We start from the raw sequence: 20059 nt of genomic DNA, 5'->3' as shown, positions 1-20059 counted from the left end.
GTAACTGGCGAGCAGTTGTCCATGGTTGATCTTCAATGGAGGGACTCCAGCCTCCACCAGTACACTGGTCACCGGCTCGTCCTAAAAGCTCCTGTCGCTAGTCGAGCTCCCCAGTGGCACAATGGGTCGAGCAAACGCAACACTGAGGGCGCTGCCAAACAATAAATCACAATCCCATAGTCAAGGTAGGATTGAACAAAGGCTCTATAGAGCTGCAGAAGCATGGAGCGATCTGCACACCAGTTGGTGTTGCTCAGGCAGCGGAGACCACTGAGATGCTGCCAACATTTCCATTTAAGTTGAAGAAGATGAGGAAGCCAAGTTAAATGAGCATCGAAAACCGGACCTAAGAATCGATATGTCACTATGACAGTGAGTGGATTGTCATTAAGGTAAAGTGCTGGTTCCAGATGAAAGGTACGACGTCGACAGAAATGCATGACACACGTCTTCACAGCTGAAAACTGAAAGCCATGGGTGAGAGCCCATGACTGCGCCTTATGGATGGCTCCCTGTAGGCGATGCTCAGCAACACCAGTACTGGTGGAGCAGAACAAAATGCAGAAGTCATCTGCATGCAGAGAGGGTGAGACAGAAGGCCCTACAGCTGCTCCTAGCCTGTTAATGGTCACTAAAAACAGACACTCAATACAGAGCCCTGCGGGATCCCATTCTCCTGGATATGGGTGGAACTATGGGAGGCACCAACTTGGACATGGAAAGTATGGAGCGAAAGAAAATTTTAGAGAAAAATCAGAAGCGGGCCTTGGAGACCCCACTCGTATAATGTAGCAAGCATATGGTATAGCCAGGTGGTGTGATACACTTTTCGTAAATCAAAAAAGACGGCAACCTGGTGTTGGTGTCTGGAAAAGACAGTTCGAATGGCAGACTCGAGGGGGACAAGATTATCAGTGGTAGAGCGACCCTGGCAAAAGCCACCCTGACATGGAGCCAGTAGGCCACGTGACTCCAGGACCCAACCCATCCGACACACCATACGTACCAGCAGCTTGCAAAGAACGTTGGTGAGGCTGATGGGCTGATAGCTATCCACATCAAGCAGGTTTTCATTGGGTTTAAGCACTAGAATGATGGTGCTCTCCCGCCATTGCGATGGAAAGACACCATCGCACCAGATCCGCTTGCAGATGATGAAGAGATTTAGCTTGTAGTCAGATGAGAGATGTTTAATCATCTGCCCTTGGATCCGATCTGGCCCAGGAGCTGTGTCGAGGTAATGTGTATGGGCACTGAGGAGCTCCCACTCTGTAAATGGGGCATTATAGGGTTCACTGTGGCGTGTAGCAAACAAGAGGACTTCCTTTCCATCCGCCGTTTGAGGACGCGAAAGGCTGGGGGGTAGTTCTCTGATGCAGACACTCGAGAATAGTGCTCAGTAAAGTGCTCAGCAATCACATTTGCGTAAGTAGATAATAAGCCGTTTATGTGAACACCGGGAATGCCTGTTGGGGTCTGGTACCCAAAAACTTGTACGGTCTTTGCCCAGACTTGGGAAGGTGACGTATGGCACCCAATGATCGACACTTATCTCTCCCAACACTCCTGCTTCCGTCTTTTGATAAGCTGGCGAATGCGGGCACGGAGCCGTTTAAAGGCTATGAGGTGCGCCAGAGAAGGGTGCCGCTTATGCCGCTGTAGCCCGCCAACACTCCTTCGAGTAACGACCACGAGCCACACTGAAATGTGTGGCAGCCCCAGTATTTAAGAGGCAGAGGTCGAACTGAGACAGTAAAGTTTCAACATCTCTGCCTCGACCAGTAAGCATGGTGCCACCCCACATGGGGGTTATGGGCATTAAAATCTCCCAAAAGAAGGGAAGGTTTAGGGAGTTGACCAATCAGTGCAGCTAACACATGCAGGGGTACTGCACCATCTGGAGGAAGATATACATTGCAGACAGTTATTTCCTGTGTCATCCTTATTCTGACAGCCACAGATTCAAGAGGGGTTAGAAGGGGCACACATTCACTACAGACTGAGTTCAGGACTTAAACACAAACTCCACCTAACACTCGATTATAGACGCTATGGTTTCTGTAATACCCCTTGAGTGCAGGGGTCCGCATTGCCGAGAACCAGGTGTCCTGGAGAGCAACGCAGAAAGCAGGTGTAAAGCTTAACAAATGCTGTAAATCGGCCAGGCGGTGGAAAAAACCACCGCAATTCTACTGGATGATGACATCATTGTGAGACTGGGAAGGCATGGAGCATTCAATGAGGCAGTTTAAGCCTCAGGGTCACCTGCTGCCACCGACTTATTGCCTGAACAGTCAATATCCATCGTATCTGAGAATCAGGTGAAACCTAGGTCCTCAGCGGATGCCAGAATCTCCACCTCATTCTCAGATGCACAGCTTGTAGGTAGCAGTGGTGTGGGTGCCACTGTAGTGCCTTGGCTCTTGGGGGTCTTTTGCTTTTTTGATTTCTCTCATTGTCCCTTAGATTTGTCCTGCTGGGAGGGCGGGCTTCACTGATTTTGAGTCTCCAGGGACTGAGGAGGACCATGACGCCCTATGACCAGCTACCTGTGGTTGCTTCAGCCACTGGCAGGTGTCAGCTGTGCCACTGGTAAGAACCTGGGAAGGGTGTGACCTAAGGGATCCCTTCCTAATGAGAGGAGCCAAAGAAGCTGTACGCTTCTCCTGCTTACAAGTGGAGAGAGATGCCCCCGATGGTTGGTGAGGGGGGGGGGGGGGGGGGAGGGGGGAGGAGGTTGCTCCCGAAGTAGTTGGTGCAGGAGCAACAGGGAGGGTAGTGCCCCCCATGGTCAAGGGGGAGGTGTAGTCTTACGGCTCAGAGAGCCGTCTGGAATTCGCTGAACTGATGGGGCTATCACTGTTGTCATAGCGGCGGCATAAGAGGAAGCCATTCGCACAAGATGGAGTCGTTCAAATGTCCTTTTAGCCTCAGTGTAGGTCAGTTGGTCCAGGGTCTTGTACTCCATGATTTATCTTTCTTTCTGTAAGATCCTGCAGTCTGGTGAGCAAGGGAAATGATGTTCTCCGCAGTTAACACAGATAGGAGGGGGGGCACAAGGAGTATTGTGATGTGAAGGACGTCCACAATCTTGATATGTGACACTGGAAGTACACTGGGAAGACATATGGCCAAACTTCCAGCATTTAAAACACCTCATCGAGGGTGGGATAAATGGCTTGACATCGCGGCAGTAGATCATCACCTTGAACTTTTTGGGTAATGTGTCGAAGGCCAAGATTAAGGCACCAGCAGCAACCCGATTATCCCTCAGACCCCGTCGGATGAAGTGAACACCTCGTCATTCTAAATTGGCGCGCACCTCGTCGTCAGACTGAAAAATAAGATCCCTGTGGAATATGAGACCCTGAACCATATTCAAGCTCTTATGGGGCGTGATGGAAACAGAAACATCCCCCAGCTTGTCGCAGGTGAGTAGTGCCCACGACTGGGCAGAGGATGCTGTTTTGATCAAGACCGACCCAGAGTGCATTTTGGGCAAGCCCTCCACCTACCCAAACTTGTTCTCTAAATGCTCAACAAAAAACAGGCTTCATCCATCAGCCCTCGAACAGACAAGGTACTGGGGCGAATAAGCTTCACCGCCATCCTTAGGCTGGTGTTCCTCCCGTGGTCTGGCCAGGGAGGGGAACGACTTGGGGTCATACTTCTGTGAATTAAATTGAGCCCTGGAACACTTAGAGACTACTGGTGGTTGGCCACCAGCAAGAAATTATGTACCACGCTTCACTGCATGTCATCCACCCTGATACCACCCACTCTGACATAGGGGCCCTCCCCACGGGCACCACCCAGCCTCAGCAAGGGCCACCTGGCAGGATGGCCATTGCTGGGAGTCCCGATGCCCCAATGGTGACAGGCATCTACTCCTTGGCATACGTGGGGTGTTAATGGTGCAGGCATCAGCAGTTCGATCCCTTTGTTGTCAGGGGGCTACCACCAACAAGGTACATGGTGGTCCCTCCACAACAGACAGGCTACCATGCTGGATATCAGGTGCAAAGAAGTCCATGACAGTCATCAGTGGCAGAAAGTGGCACTGTATAGTGCATGGTGGAAAACACACGCAGGAATTTAACCTCACCCAAGAGATGGAGAATGAGCGGAACTGCAATGCGACGATGAGTAAGTGGGCTCGAAGATCTCAATGCACAAATGGACACGATGCACAATTGCCTCGATCTCTGGAAAAATTTTCAAATATGGAGGTCAAACCCTAAGAGACCATCACATAAATGCCGAAAATGTGTGAGACTCCTTTTAGTCACTTCTTATGGCAGGCAGGAATACCTCGGGCCTATTCTTACCCCCAGACCCGCAGAGGGGATTCTTTTGGTGTGCAACATGGTATAGCAAAGAAACGAATTGATTCAATGTCAGTGGAAGCAGAGGCCATAGCAATGCAGGAAGAGAAGAGCTGTGGTGTACAAATGTGTAGTGGATGGAGAATTGTGTGAATATTGGACATACCTGTGAGCATGGTGCGTAAAATCCTATGAAACATCCTTCTTCGCTACCCATTCAAAATTACCCATTTGCGATGAGTTGCTTCCCGTTGACCTGCCACCAAAGGAAGCCTTTGCTTTAGAACTTTTTCCTTGCATAGAAGTGACAATGATTGGTCATGGAAGATTTTGTGGGACAGATGAAGCCCTCTTCCACGTGACAGTATTTGTCAATACACAGAATTGTCCAATATGGGCAATGGAAAATCGACATGAGAAGTGACAACGATTGGTCATGGAAGATTTTGTAGACAGATGAAGCCCACTTCCATCTGACAGGATATGCCAATACGCAGAATTGTCGAATATGGGCAATGGAAAATCCACATGCAAATCAACCAGTAAACTTCATCCTGAAAAGGTCACTGTATGGTACTTTTTACAACATCATTTATCATACAGCCATATTTTTTCGAAGAGACAGGTGCTTCCGGTCCTGTTACCTGTACCGTGGCAGGTAAGCGCTATGAGTGTCTTTTGCGCAAGCTCGTCATTCCAGCTCTCTAACAGCATGGATGTGTGGTTGGGACTATTTTTATTCAAGATGGCACACCTCCGCACATTGCAAATCCAGTTAAGCAGCTGCTGAAGCGCCATTTCAGAAATGCTACAATTATCAGCCACCTTTTCCCTACAGTCTGGCCATTCCAATCACCTGATCTTAATCTGTGTGACTTCTGGCTGTGGGACTACCTGAAAGATGTTGTGTTCAGTGTTCTGACTGCAGACTTAGCTGCATTGAAGGCATGCATTGCGCAACACATTCTGAATGTGACCCCGGAAACACCTCGATCAGTTGTGGAACATGCTGTTTCTCGATTTCAACTTGTTGCAGAAAATGGTGGACAGCATATTGAACATGTTTTATGCCAGTCACATGGAAATTAATAATCTGATTTGATTTTTATTGATGCTTTTTAAGCGGTTTTTGGCCTCAGGACAGTTAAAAACCAATGTGATTGATGCTTCTTATGCAGATTTTGACCTCAGGACAATTAAAAATCGATATGATTGGTGCTTTTTTGCAGTTTTTGGCCTCAGTACAATTAAAACTGAAGTGAGTGATCCTTTTTATGTGGTTTTTGGCCTCAGGACAGTTAAAAACTGATTTTTACCAGCTGATGTGATTTGGCCTTTCCGTGGTGGATGGGTTTATGTAACTTACAGTATCACAACTGCACACCCATGCACACTGAGTAGTACAGTTTGGTTAACATCTAATATACACTTTAGACATTGTTTGTAGTTGACCACTATTAAATTATAAATCCCTCAATTACTACATTTTGTAACTATTTATTTTTCTTCTGCCACACATTTTCCCCCTTCTCTGATAATATTCTGTTGCAATTTGAGATCATTCTGACCGGTGGTGTTATTTCTACAATGGTTTGAAAGTTAAATTGTAATCACCCTGTAGCTCAACCATTCTGCCTAAATTCATTCCCTCTGAGGTAATATTTTTGCACATTTGCAAGGAAGAATATCCAGCTATAATGTTTTGACATAACAGGAGGAAAACTTGAGTAACAGTGACAGTTTGAGTCTGTGCTGGAAGCACGTTTGTATGATTAACTGCTTTATGCAACGGCTCACAATAAGCAGATCTGGGTTCACATCTTGTTTTGGCACAGATTTTCAAAATGTCCAATAGGCTAATTAAACTATTAACAACTGCATTAGTGAATTGAGTTCCAATTTTTCCGTGGATGTACACAATTTGCTCGTGGAAAAAAAAATCTGTATACTCCATTAATATTTCCATCTTCTTCAATGTCAGCTCCTGCCTATGTATGTAAACGTAAAACTAGAACAGGAGAAAGGGAAAAAAATTAACATCATCTAATATGTTCTGAAATTATTCGAAATTTTGTGGATAGCTTCTCTTAGATTCCTAAAAACATTTGTACAATTTTTGGTCTGGAGATCTTTTATTTAGAATTTGTTATGCTGATCTCTCCACTTTCTTAACCCTGTGGCACATAGCATCACTGCAGTGGACAGCTGTTAATGGTCACTTTTTTGGCATTTCCAACCAGTCCACTGCACTGGATACTTCCTACTGGTGACGTGCCATACATGTATTCGCACCCTAATGACTGACTGAAAATGCCAGAGTAGAGACCATTAAATGTTATCCACTGCAGTGAAAATCATGCACTACAAGGTTAATGGCTTCTGACTGTCATTGTGACAATTTTTTACAGTTTTTAATTGCATTTATTAGCATAAATTAATCAATAGAATAGCTTTATTACATTTAAGTTGCATTCCATACTGTCCAATGACAACTTTCCAATTTTTGTATACATGCTGAATATTTTTTCTGCCTTTGTGCTCTATTTTTGAATTTCTGAGGACTTTCAAAAAAATGCTTCAGTTTAATATTTTGATGGTTGTCACATTTTCTTCGTTGAGGCTCAGAGTTTTCCTAATAATTAGTAGATTCTTTCTAATCAAAAATTTGTTCAGTGTTCAGAAGATTGGGACCAAAAAAGCTCTAATTAAAATATAGCTGCTAGAGAAAAGGCCTAAGCAGCTGTTCATTACACTACTCAACCAAGGGGAGAAAACTGCGAAATCACCAAAACATCTGATCGAGCGGCAGAATTTCCTCCACACACTTGACTATCAGTAAGCTTGAAAACTTTTTTTTTATTTATTGAAAAGATTTGAATTTTAGTAACAACCATGATGTATCAGCAATTTAAAGTCCTAATTCAGGGCACAAATGATATTTTTTTTATCTTACCAGTTCATTACTCCTAAATGCTTATCTATGGAAAAATTTCATTGCAGATGTGTAGTATGTGGAAACAATATGGCAAACTAGTGAAAAAGTTACACACATATTTATAATGTAACTAACTTTACAGAGACTTTTAATGCAAGTAGTATCAACAAGAAAAAGTGAACGACAATGTGTATGGAAAAGACTACAAACCAGCTGTGTCTGACTGGCAGGAGATGCAGGATTCAGTGGAAAAACTGGCTTTTCACTTTTAACATAAGCTTCAGGATTCAGGAACCATGGAACAAATTGTGATACCACATCACTTTGAACACTGTAAGATACAACAACACATTTGTAAGTACAGAATTTGTACATCACCTCAAAAATACCATAAATGAATAATTACAAAAGATAAAACTTTGATGTACTTAAATACAGAAAGAAAATCATAAGCATTAGAAAAATGTATAGGCTAACCACAAAAAAAAGGATTTATTTAAATGTGCTTCAAGAGTATTTATTTGCCAATTATGATGAATAATGGTATAATTTCTTGCCAGTTAATATCATGATCAAGATGGCAACAACACGGTAGAGTTGCTATACAAAAATACACAGTTCTTTTAGTAGAAGCTTAAGGTGTGACGGAAAGAAATACAGAAATCATAGGAATCTCACAATATTAAATACATAAAGAAAGAATAAAAAAAGGGCATAAAAGAAAATTAAAATATGTGCCCCAAACTCTTCAAACCTTGCTTTGCATATAAGGAATAAATGAAAATTTAAAAAGCTTGCTAAGAGGAAAGGGAGAAAAGAACAGTAGAGAAAGGTTAGCAAACATAACATGATGGTGGATAAGTGGGACAAAAGGAGTTGTGCAGAATTTGTGAACATTGTTGAAACTGTGAGACAGTGCAACACAAATTAAAATGGCCTATTTTTTAATTAATGTGAGATCAGAAGTTACAACGTCTGAAATACAGTCCTCCTCATGCAAACTTCCAACTTCATCAACTTAGGTGATTTAAGAAACAAGATAGATTTGCGGTAATAAAATATTTGATATATTTACCCCCTCCCCTAGCTGAAATTTACCTGTCAAAACTATTGTTAGAATTGGAGCAGTTTTAACTAGCAGGAAATTAAATGAGCTTCACAAGTTACAGGTATATGTTATATGCAACAGGCTTTCTGTACACTCTGTCATTTAAATTGACAGATTTGTAGTCTTATAAGAGAATTGCAGCTGGGAGTGTATAAAGTTAAACTGAAATGGATGGAATGAAATCTGATCTTTTCAAAAATGTCACTTAAGAGTCCAGAATTATAACCCATGATACTACTGAGGGGACGATGGTCATAAAATGCAAATGTTCATCAAGAAAGCTAAGATAGTGTTTGTATTTTGTAGAACTGATGGACAGACATTACAACTTACAAAGACAAAAAATGATTGCATCTTTAAAAATGGCTATATGTGAAGCCAACAATAATTTTTACAGTAGATCCTGATGATAGATCTGTTACAAGTACGTAGAAAATTCTGGTAATAGGTAAACTGAATTTAAACATTTCATTCAATCTCACTTTAATCGCTCTAGTGTATTAACTGAGTACAAAAGACAAGAAGATGAAATATAAATTTCTGCAATTAAAAATATATGCATGCATATTACATTACCATACCGTGTTTGAGCATTGTCCAAAACTTACAAATGGGAGGTATTGAAATAAGCACCCACTGTACTAAGACACAAGATTAACAGTACTAGACCTAATAAACTTCTTATTAGATTTTATACTGAGTATGCTCCAGAGATAGACCCCTTTCTAGCTTGCATTTATCGAGGATCTCTTGTGCAGCATGCAGTCTCACATAACGAGAAAAGAGGGCAGGTCAAACTTTTTCACCAGCATGGTCATGAGGGGCTATCACGGTGCTCTGTAACATTGGGAATTACTGCCTCAACTGCAGTGCATGCTGTCTGCCTAACCACTGGATCACAGTTAAACATTATTCAAGCAGCAAATTACTATTTCAACTCCAAATCCATCCACCCCTCCTCTACACATTGCTCCCATTATCATTTACATCAGTCACTTATTTCCACCAAGTACAACAATCGTTGACACATAAATAAATATCTTCTCATCCTACACCCCTCAGCACAATTTCTTCTTACAGGTTCATTTCCTAAATTCATCAATAGTTATCAATAGTTCTCTTTACAACCATCTAGAATTTTCGTTTGTCCATTTCTCACATCTATTTCAGATTTTTAATTCAGTTTTTTTCCCCTTCTCATTGAGCACCACTCTGTTTTACTTCCAATATTCCCCAGTGGTTACCCCACACTCACTGACATTATTTGCATTTCGCTCTTCCTCCCTCATAAAACATCCCATCCCAGTTGGACCACTGTTCTGTCAGCCTGAGTCAGTTTAGAAAAATATCCCCACACCCAGCTAAATTATAGTCCCGTATTTTATCTTGTTTCTTAAATGCTGCCTCCGCCATGGAAACCACTGCCCCCCCCCCCCAAAGAACTAACCATAAAAATTCTTCTCTCTGGGTACCACCCCTCCCTTCACGATGACTTTCAAATTTTCGGATACCTCCAACCCCTATCCCTAACTGAAAGGATACTACAGAAATGAATCTCTATGGTGCAGGCATCTCTGGATCATCTGTTTTCCCTCTGGAAGATATTGTTACCATGCACCTGGACTATCTATATCATATCTCCCAATCTGATACTCTGCCCTCCGACACTTGGAGAAAACTCCAGACACCACCTCCAAAAGTTATCATATTTAATAACATTCTATTCCCACCTTGGAGCACCACTACTCATCAACATCAATCCTACTCCTACTGAACTCTCACATCAACCCCTCATAGCACCAGATCCCCCGTCTTGCTGACCTCTTCCATCTGTCATATCCTCCAAAACTCCCTCCTAACATCCCACAAAACCTAGAACCTAAGCAAATGCAAAACACTTGTCCACTCATTCACCAGGAACTTCAATCCTACAGAAGTTTCAGTCCTACCCAAACACCTCACTTTGAACCTCATGTCCAAGTTCTGTCATGCCAAACTTGTCAAAAAACATACTCTCCTTCTCCTGATCCCTATAGTGGAATCACTTTTTTGCCACCAATCCCTCCCATCAAAGTCAATCTAATCCCAACACTGAACCTTGCCTCTCCTTATTCATACCACTATCCAACTGCGACCCTCCACTTCTCCCTCCTAACCAAACCCAGGTTACCTTCCAGGAATTCCTTACCTCCAACTTGGCCTCACAATCCTTACCCACATCCCTTCTCAAGAACACAAAACTCTCGAAGGAAGAAATACCAACCTCTAGATAATATATCGGGTAGTGTTGAGCATTATTATCAGATTGTTCTCTGAGAATACTGTTGTCTACAATAAGGTATTATTGCTAGAAGATAACAAGGAAATGTAGAAAGGACTTGGGCAGGATTTCAATTTAGTGCAGTGAATGGCAGCTATCTTCAAACATGGAGTATTGCAAGATAGGAAGACTCAGCATCCTGGCTTGGAGTAGCTAGGTGCACCATTAAATAAGGATGTGCTATGACAATGCTGATGATTCATGGCAAACAAAAGAAGCATTTGTGTAATGTCAGAGTCTGACACCAAATGGAACTGACAAGCAATGATTCCTGTTATTAACTGTTGTAATGTTGTTTGTTGGGATCCAATATAAGCCTCCTTCTTCTCCTGATCAGTATAGTGGAATCACTTTAGAAGAATTAGTATGCTGCATTCCTTCGCACAAATTTGAAACTGCTTGAAGTTTCCAGCATAAGTGCCACTGCAGGGTTAAAAAAGTCAAGATGTGCTGCACTAATACGGTCAAGATGAATATTTAATTATACGTACAGCCATTCATAACAATGCACTTGAGTCTGAAAGAGGCAAGGAAAGCTCTCTCTCTCTCCCTCACACACACACACACACACACACACACACACACACACACAGAGAGAGAGAGAGAGAGAGAGAGAGAGAGAGAGACTGTATAAGGAACACTGCACATCTCACATTATTAAAATCATTAGGGGCCATGATAAAAAACTAAAATGAAATAGGATGAACACGTAAAACAAGTTGCATGAAAGGCAAATTTATTGTAACGACACTGGGAAACTGTAGTGCATCTGGTCGAGTGAGAATGCCAATTTTTAGTCCCTTTTATTGATATTCGTTTCTTTTAATATTTGTAAGGGTGCTAATTGTTGAACACCTGCACAATCCAAAAGCAACAGCAAAAGTAATGCATCTGTAAATGAAATTACATTACTAGTGCACACAATTCTACACTACTGTTCCAGCTTCTGATATCTCCTATCATGGCTATGAGATAACATGTTGTTTGTTGTTGTTGTTGCGGTCTTCAGTCCTGAGACTGGTTAGATGCAGCTCTCCATGCTACTCTATCCTGCGCAAGCTTCTTCATCTCTCAGTACCTACTGCAACCTACATCCTTCTTCTGAATCTGCTTGGTGTACTCATCTCTTGGTCTCCCTCTACGATTTTTACCCTCCACGCTGCCCTCCAATACTAAATTGGTGATCCCTTGATTCCTCAGAACATGTCCTACCAACCGATCCCTTCTTCTAGTCAAGTTGTGCCACAAACTTCTCTTCTCCCCAATCCTATTCAACACCTCCTCATTAGTTATGTGATCTACCCATCTAATCTTCAGCATTCTTCTGTAGCATCACATTTCGAAAGCTTCTATTCTCTTCTTGTATAAACTATTTATCGTCCATGTTTCACTTCCATACATGGCTACACTCCATACAAATACTTTCAGAAATGACTTCCTGACACTTAAATCTATACTCGATGTTAACAAATTTCTCGTCTTCAGAAACGCTTTCCTTCCCATTGCCAGTCTACATTCTATATCCTCTCTACTTCGACCATCATCAGTTATTTTGCTCCCCAAATAGCAAAACTCCTTCACTACTTTAAGTGTCTCATTTCCTAATCTAATACCTTCAACATCACCCGACTTAATTCGACTACATTCCATTATCCTCGTTTTGCTTTTGTTAATACCTACTCCGAATTTTTCTTTTGTTTCCTTTACTGCTTGCTCAATATACAGATTGAATAACATCGGGGAGAGGCTACAACCCTGTCTCACTCCCTTCCCAACCACTGCTTCTCTTTCATGTCCCTCAACTCTTATAACTGCCATTTGGTTTCTATACAAATTGTAAATAGCCTTTCGCTCCCTGTATTTTACCCCTGCCACCTTCAGAATTTGAAAGAGAGTATTCCAGTCAACATTGTCAAAAGCTTTCTCTAAGTCTACAAATGCTAGAAACGTAGGATTGCCTTTCCTTAATCTAGCTTCTAAGATAAGCCGTAGGGTCAGTATTGCCTCACGTGTTCCAGTATTTCTACGGAATCCAAACTGATCTTCCCTGAGGTCGACTTCTACTAGTTTTTCCATTCGTCTGTAAAGAATTCGCGTTAGTATTTTGCAGCCGTGACTTATTAAACTGATAGTTCGGTAATTTTCACATCTGTCAACACCTGCTTTCTTTGGGATTGGAATTATTATATTCTTCTTGAAGTCTGAGGGTATTTCGCCTGTCTCATACATCTTGCTCACCAGATGGTAGAGTTTTGTCAGGACTGGCTCTCCCAAGGCCGTCAGTAGTTCCAATGGAATGTTGTCTACTCCCGTGGCCTTGTTTCGACTCAGGTCTTTCAGTGCTCTGTCAAACTCTTCATGCAGTATCGTATCTCCCATTTCATCTTCATCTACATCCTCTTCCATTTCCATAATATTGTCCTCAAGTACATCGCCCTTGTATAGACCCTCTACATATTCCTTTCACCTTTCTGCTTTCCCTTCTTTGCTTAGAACTGGTTTTCAATCTGAGCTCTTGATATTCATACAAGTGGCTCTCTTTTCTCCAAAGATCTCTTTAATTTTCCTGTAGGCAGTATCTATCTTACCCCTAGTGAGATAAGCCTCTACATCCTTACATTTTGTCCTCTAGCCATCCCTGCTTAGCCATTTTGCACTTCCTGCCAATCTCATTTTTGAGACGTTTGTATTCCTTTTTGCCTGCTTCATTTACTGCATTTTTATATTTTCTCCTTTCATCAATTAAATTCAATATTTCTTCTGTTACCCAAGGATTTCTACTAGCCCTCGTCTTTTTACCTACTTGATCCTCTGCCGCCTTCACTGCTTCACCCCTCAAAGCTACCCATTCTTCTTCTACTGTATTTCTTTCCTCCATTCCTGCCATTTGTTCCCTTACACTCTCCATGAAACTCTGTACAACCTCTGGTTTAGTCAGTTTATCCAGGTACCATCTCCTTAAATTCCCACCTTTTTTGCAGTTTCTTCAGTTTTAATCTACAGTTCATAACCAATAGATTGTGGTCAGAGTCCACATCTGCCCCTGGAAATGTCTTACAATTTAAAACCTGGTTCCTAAATCTCTGTCTTACCATTATATAATCTATTTGATACCTTCTAATATCTCCAGGGTTCTTCCATGTATACAACCTAACATCTCTTAGCAAATTTAGAGACACACCACTATGATTGCAATATATCACGGTCTTACAGAGATGCTCAAACGAGAATCCTGGAAAGAAAGCAACACTTGTTTTGTGAAAGCAGAGAATTGGTATTTGAGGAAGACTGTGTGAAAACCTTCATTGTTACCTCACATAGAGATGTCAAGAATTAGATAAGACGGACTAGGGCACATATTCAAGCACACAGATGGTCATTCTTTCCCTCATTTCAAACACAAATGGAAAATCACAGAAAATTGCTTATATTGGTTCAAAATACCTTCTGCCATACTCTGTACAGTGGTTTGAAGGACAAGGTCAGTATAACACAAAATGAATTCTTCATAACATATACTATTTGTACAATACCATCTTACCTTGACATTTGTCTCCGCATGACACAATCCAGTACTTGTGCAATTAATCTCAAAAGGTCTACAAATTGTGAAGCATTGACAAAGTCCTCCTCTTGCAGTTTTTGGAAGCACCAAAAGACTAAACAGGACACAACATCACACTGCTCATAGAGAAAGTTATGTATCCGCGATTCATCATCATCAGGAACTTCCACAAGCTTTCTGGAACAAATGACAATGTCAGAATTAAAAGATAACTGTTGCAAAGTTATACTGAAATAAGCTACCACTGCACTACTCCAGAATGCTATCAACAAGTAATCATTTTAGATGTTACTCTAAATAGTAAGTGCCAAAGACGTCAAACTGCTGAGCCATAGTTGAAAATTAATACTGAATGCACTGTTTTTTCACTATCAGAGCCATACACCAGGAGTTACTCAAAAATTAAAAAATGCTTAAGTTATTGATAACTTAAACATTCAAAACAGCTGGCAACTCATACTTTCATGTATGTGTCCTGGGAAAGTCTGCATGGACATCTATTATTGTGGAACACACTGCTGATGATGGTAGGGTAATCATTATCTCCATCTCCACCAGCTTCGGACAACATGTTTCAAATATTAAATCCTTCTCCTACTTTCCACACAATTTATGCTCATGCAGCCTTTCAAAATTACAAAGTACATAAACAGAAACTAAATGCTAACTCTCAGCAGACTGCCATTTCTTCTTCCAAATCATGACACTTTGAGATGGACTCTTGAATATCCTTCTTTTCAATAATATGTAAGTGTAAGGAAAATTAAGTTGAAATGTTTAAAGGTTGGAAACTTCCATTCCAAAAACTTTCCCACCTACTCATAGAAGATACAGCAATCAGTTATGAGTTACCATCAATGTATAATTATGCAGTATGAATTCTTCAGAAAATCATCAAAAATTAATGATCACACCTATGGCTTTACAGACTATTACCTTATTACTAACCAAACAGAGCTGCATTAAAATAAACCCTTCATTAGGGATGAAAACAATGAAATATAATACCTGACTGGGACTTGAAACAGGAACTATTTCTTGCATGAATAGTCATGTTAATCAAATAGGACATCCATTTATACATCTAGGACTGATTCAAACCTTCACTGTCCCTAACACTTCCCTCCTCTTACTTCACAACACTAGTGAAGCTGATGTTAGATGTAATGTCTCCCAAGGAAATGAGATAGGGCCTTCACTGTACTTCATCTATATAAATGATTTAGGAGAAAATCTGAGCATCCTTCTTACACTGTTTGCTGATTATGCCATCATTTACGGTCTTCAGAAGATCAAACTGTATTATAAAATTATTTAGACAACATAGAGTGTGGGGCAAAATAGATATTACAAGTCTTTTCTACTACAATATAATAAACAGTGACAGATTTATGTTACCATATTCAGCTATGGCAGACAATCTGAAATTTAATACAGAAGATTTTGAAAGTGCTTCCTTTGTGCAGCAATGAGTTTGTACAGCCTCAAACTAAATTCTGTGATGACTTTCTGGAAAACAACACTTTTGACTGCATGCAACTCTCTGGAAATTGCAGTACACAGATTCAGGACTGTTGATGGTCCTTGTTTGAAGACCGCGTCCTTTAGATTACACCATAAGAAATAATCACAAGGGCTGAGATCCAGGCTATAAGGCTGTCATTCTAAACCAGATATAGTGAATTTTAAAGTGAATATGGCAACAACTCAATCTCTGACTGTCATCTGAAGGAAATTGTACTTGTTCATGCAGAATCGAGCACAGCCACACTGTACTATAGACATCTTCAAATACTTTCTAAAATCCTATTCTGCACCACCCTGTGTCTGAATGACATGAAAAGTGACAACTGACTGAACAATAAAAGTATGAGGTCCTCCACATGACAACTAAGAGAAGTCTGTTGAACTTCTGTTACATGATAAATGACACAAATTTTGAGGTAGTCATCTCAAATATCTAGGGCTTACTGTTAGGAACAATTTCTATTGGAATGATCACACAGAAAGTGTTGTATGGAATGCGAACCAATGACTGCATTTTGTAGGCAAAACTCTTACAAGATGCAACAAATTCATTAGATAAACTGCTAACAAGGGACCGATGACCTCAGCAGTTTGGACCTATACGACCTAACCATAAATTTCAAAAAGAAAACTGCTAACACTATGTTTATCTGTTCTCTCTTTCTTTAACTATTTCAGTGCAGTATGGAATCTTTGCCAGATAGAGTAACACAGTACATCGAAAGCATTCAAATAAGGTTGGCTTGAATGAGTTATTATGGTTAGCTTGAATCAATTATTATGGTTGGATCAATTTCTGCTATCAGGAAAGTGGGCAGAGTCTCATTGATATGACAAGAAGTTTGCATGGATTTCACTAAGTCGAAAGCAGCAAGATTTTCTCACAAAAATTTCATTCACAACTTCCTCCCCCTGATACTACAACATTCTGTTGCCTCTGCAACAACCACCACAATAAAATAAGAGTTCACTTGGAAAGATTTAAGTGGTCATTTTTCCGCCATGCACTAATCGAATGTGTGACTGCACATATATAATTTGAGAATGGTGTCTTGCACCCACTATATATTCAAGTTCCACCAATAACAGCATGTTAGTGAAATCGAGATTGCGATGCTTTTGTAAGCCAGTCACAGCTCATGTCACGTGATCTCGCCAAGTGATGATAGCAGATCTTCATAGTGTACAGCTCATGATGTAGTCAGCCAATAAAAACATCAATTTTAAGAAGTGTAAACCAAGAGATAGGAAAAGTTAATGGTTTAAATTAATGTTCATAGCGTAGCTACGTGAAAAGCTAAGCTTTCACATATAATATTTGTCTTTTTGTGTGTGTTAACACTTTAAGATACATCACGCAAATGTGCCAGTAACATTTTAAATATCGACCTAAATGTCTGGTCTTCTGGGCTAGAGATTCTTCTAAGCGGCTGGCCCTCAAAGAGTTGATCTTTAAACGAGAGTCAAACATTCTGCGATTTAAAAAATTCAAAGGACGTTCTTGTTCTAACATAATTCAACTTGCATAAAATTAAATTTACTTTGAAAGTAATGCTTTTCAAACCATCATTCACAATATTTTCCCACGAGCTATTAGAATTCGTTTCAGCAATTATCCGACACCACCAGAAAACAGGTGTTACTATCCATGTGTAAGTACGATGACGTAGGAAGCCCATATGTTTGTATGCACGTATCATTAAGAGATCGCACAGCATTAAGATATCTCACCTTACGTCATAAACAACATGGGACATCAGATGATACTCCGAAAACATCGGAATTTCGTAAATGATACTAAAATGCATAATTCGGCTTAAAGTGCACATTCGTGTGTCCATATTCACAAATATGTAGGCAGCAACCTGTTATTAAGCTTTTCGGGATGCAAATTTTCTAGGAATACTAGTACTGTATTATCTCGTGTTGGGTTTGTGGCATCTCTGGCGTGAAGTGCTATGTTCAACAGCCATCTTTCTGTATTTGCTCTATTAAGTGTGCTTTTGATCCTAAAAGTGTGTTATTACGGTTCAATGCCATGTAAACCCCACAGTCCCCGACTTCAACGTTGTGCATTTGGGAATAATTTTGTGTTATTTTCACCAGTAATGAACTTTGTGTGCTGGTCCACATTGTCTTCAGAACAATTGATCTATCAGTGTCATTTTGTGCTTGTGCCACGCACAATTTTAACTCTGCTTGCGTATATACAAGTGTTCCTAATGTGCAATTGGTTAAAACTGAACAATTACCTGGCCCCTGCGATGCCAGCAGCCACTTAACCATTACCGGCCCAACATGGCCACCGTCAAATGCTACTACGCAGCAATGCCTGCCACCCGGACAGTGCACGCCTCTCACTGACGCTACGATTAAGCAGTCGCCTTCTGGTTGGTTGATGTGCTGACAAACATGTACTCCAAACGCTCATATGCGTGGGGTCGCTCATTCCTACTTGCCTAATGTCATTGCACCCCCCCCCCTCCCCCCCACAGCTCCACTCTCTGCTTCCTTGGCTACACTTTCCACATGTGCATCTCTGCTCGAAGGTATTACGGCACACCTCTTCGATTTACTGGACGTGCACAAGCAAATTGATGGGCTCCACATATATAATGCAGAGTTACGCTACCGCACTGCTACCGCCTCTACTGAATTGGCTCACGTACGGAATAAATTATGCAGCCTCTCTGCAGAGCCGCTTCTTTCGGCGCCACCTCCCTCTCCTAGTGTGTCTTCACTCTGCTTTGCTCCTGTGTCAAGTTGCACTTTCACTGCTGCTGGTTCTGTGCCGACGCAGATGGACCAGCGGGATGCTCCTGTTGTCGCTTCGGGGGACCCTTCACATCCCATGGTTGCCGAATCACACCCACCATTGTTGACTACTGCCGACACCCCGCCAACTTGACTCCGGCCCAGCATGGACGATCTTGTTCTCGCTATGCGGTAGCTACCACGTTGCGTCCTCAGTCATGGCCTGCTGCCGACGCTCCGCACACGCCATCCCAGCACGTCAAGATCAGTCAACCGCCTGGTGACCAAATCCACACCACAGAACCCCCCCCACCCCCACCCCATCCGACCCAAAGCTCAACATCTTTTCCCACCGCTCCCAGTCGGCCTGCCTCTGCTGACGCTGCTGTCGCGGCCTCCTTTGACTCGCCGCCGCCTGCGCAGCTGTTTGGCATGCAGGACCCTGACAACGAAGCGCCTGAGCCGCACACTTCGCGTGCCAGATGCCGCCTCTGCGCGCCGTGCTGGCATGAAGGTTTTTTTGTGGATGTGTGCTAGCTCCGCCCCACCAGTGGTGGGGAGGCTCTGTGGCGTCTCTAATGCAAAGCGACAGTTCTTGGGCTATGCTCTTTGGCTTTTCTCCTTGTCTTTGTGTTCTAGCGCTATGTTCAACAGCCATCTTTCTGTATTCGCTCTATTAAGTGACAAAATAAATGTCTTTTTTATCCTAAAAGTGTGTTATTATGGTTCAACACCACGTAAAACCCACAGGTTCTTTATTATTGTATAATGCCATATGTGCCAGAAGATGAGAATGTGCATTTGAAATTCAGCAAATAATTGAAACTAGCCAATGGTGTGGAGTGAAACACTTCATTTCAAACAAATTCACTGTCTCTGGAGGGGGGGAGGGGGGGAGAGGGGGAGAGGGGGAGAGGGAGAGGAGGGGGGGAGGGGGGGGGGGGAGAGAGAGAGAGAGAGAGAGAGAGAGAGAGAGAGAGAGAGAGAGAGAGAGAGAGAGAGAGACTAATAAAAGGCCAATTTCTGTAGCAAATCGAAAAAAGTAACTTCATTGTTCTGCAAGGCAATTAATGCTCGACTGCCAAAAATGTGGAAATAAAATAAAATCAGAAAACTGAAACCATTAACATATTTTAACCTTCATTATTATGTGAATGTATTTTAATTCATTTGATAGCTCCTGGCCACAGAATTATATTTTGTTTTCTCTTAACATGAGAGCTGTAAATAAAGAAGAAACAGCAAAATCACTAAAAGTAAATACTAGTCACGTGGAGACTGCTCCCCTTCCCCACTACAACTCAGACTGCTCTGCGCATGTGCAAATCTGGCAGCTTGGGTTCACAGAAAATTTTTCCGGGTAGCATCTGGCTTCCGCTTACTACTGCTGATACAGCTGACGCTCCTAACAGCCACATTTCAAATAGCCAGAAGTGGGAGAAGGTACTGCTCATACGCGACTCAACAACACATGCGCATATGCTGCTGAGTCGCGTATGAGCCCACTAGCAACTCTTCATACAAA

At 41.8% G+C, this 20059-nt stretch overlaps 1 protein-coding gene across 1 annotated transcript in view; it reads right to left on the bottom strand.

Moving 5' to 3' along the window:
- LOC124804190 (MMS19 nucleotide excision repair protein homolog) overlaps nucleotides 1-20059 on the bottom strand; it is a 228194-nt gene that overhangs the window by 75275 nt on the left and 132860 nt on the right. The window contains exons 12-13 of the mRNA XM_047264733.1: nucleotides 14230-14430; nucleotides 7471-7591 (exon numbers count right to left, since the gene is read on the bottom strand). Of these exons, the coding sequence (XP_047120689.1) occupies nucleotides 7471-7591; nucleotides 14230-14430 (322 nt within the window). The remainder of the gene's footprint in view (nucleotides 1-7470; nucleotides 7592-14229; nucleotides 14431-20059) is intronic.

This window comes from Schistocerca piceifrons, chromosome 1 (genome assembly GCF_021461385.2).
Source record: "Schistocerca piceifrons isolate TAMUIC-IGC-003096 chromosome 1, iqSchPice1.1, whole genome shotgun sequence".
NCBI lineage: Eukaryota > Metazoa > Arthropoda > Insecta > Orthoptera > Acrididae > Schistocerca > Schistocerca piceifrons.
This window is presented reverse-complemented; position numbering and strand designations above follow the sequence as displayed.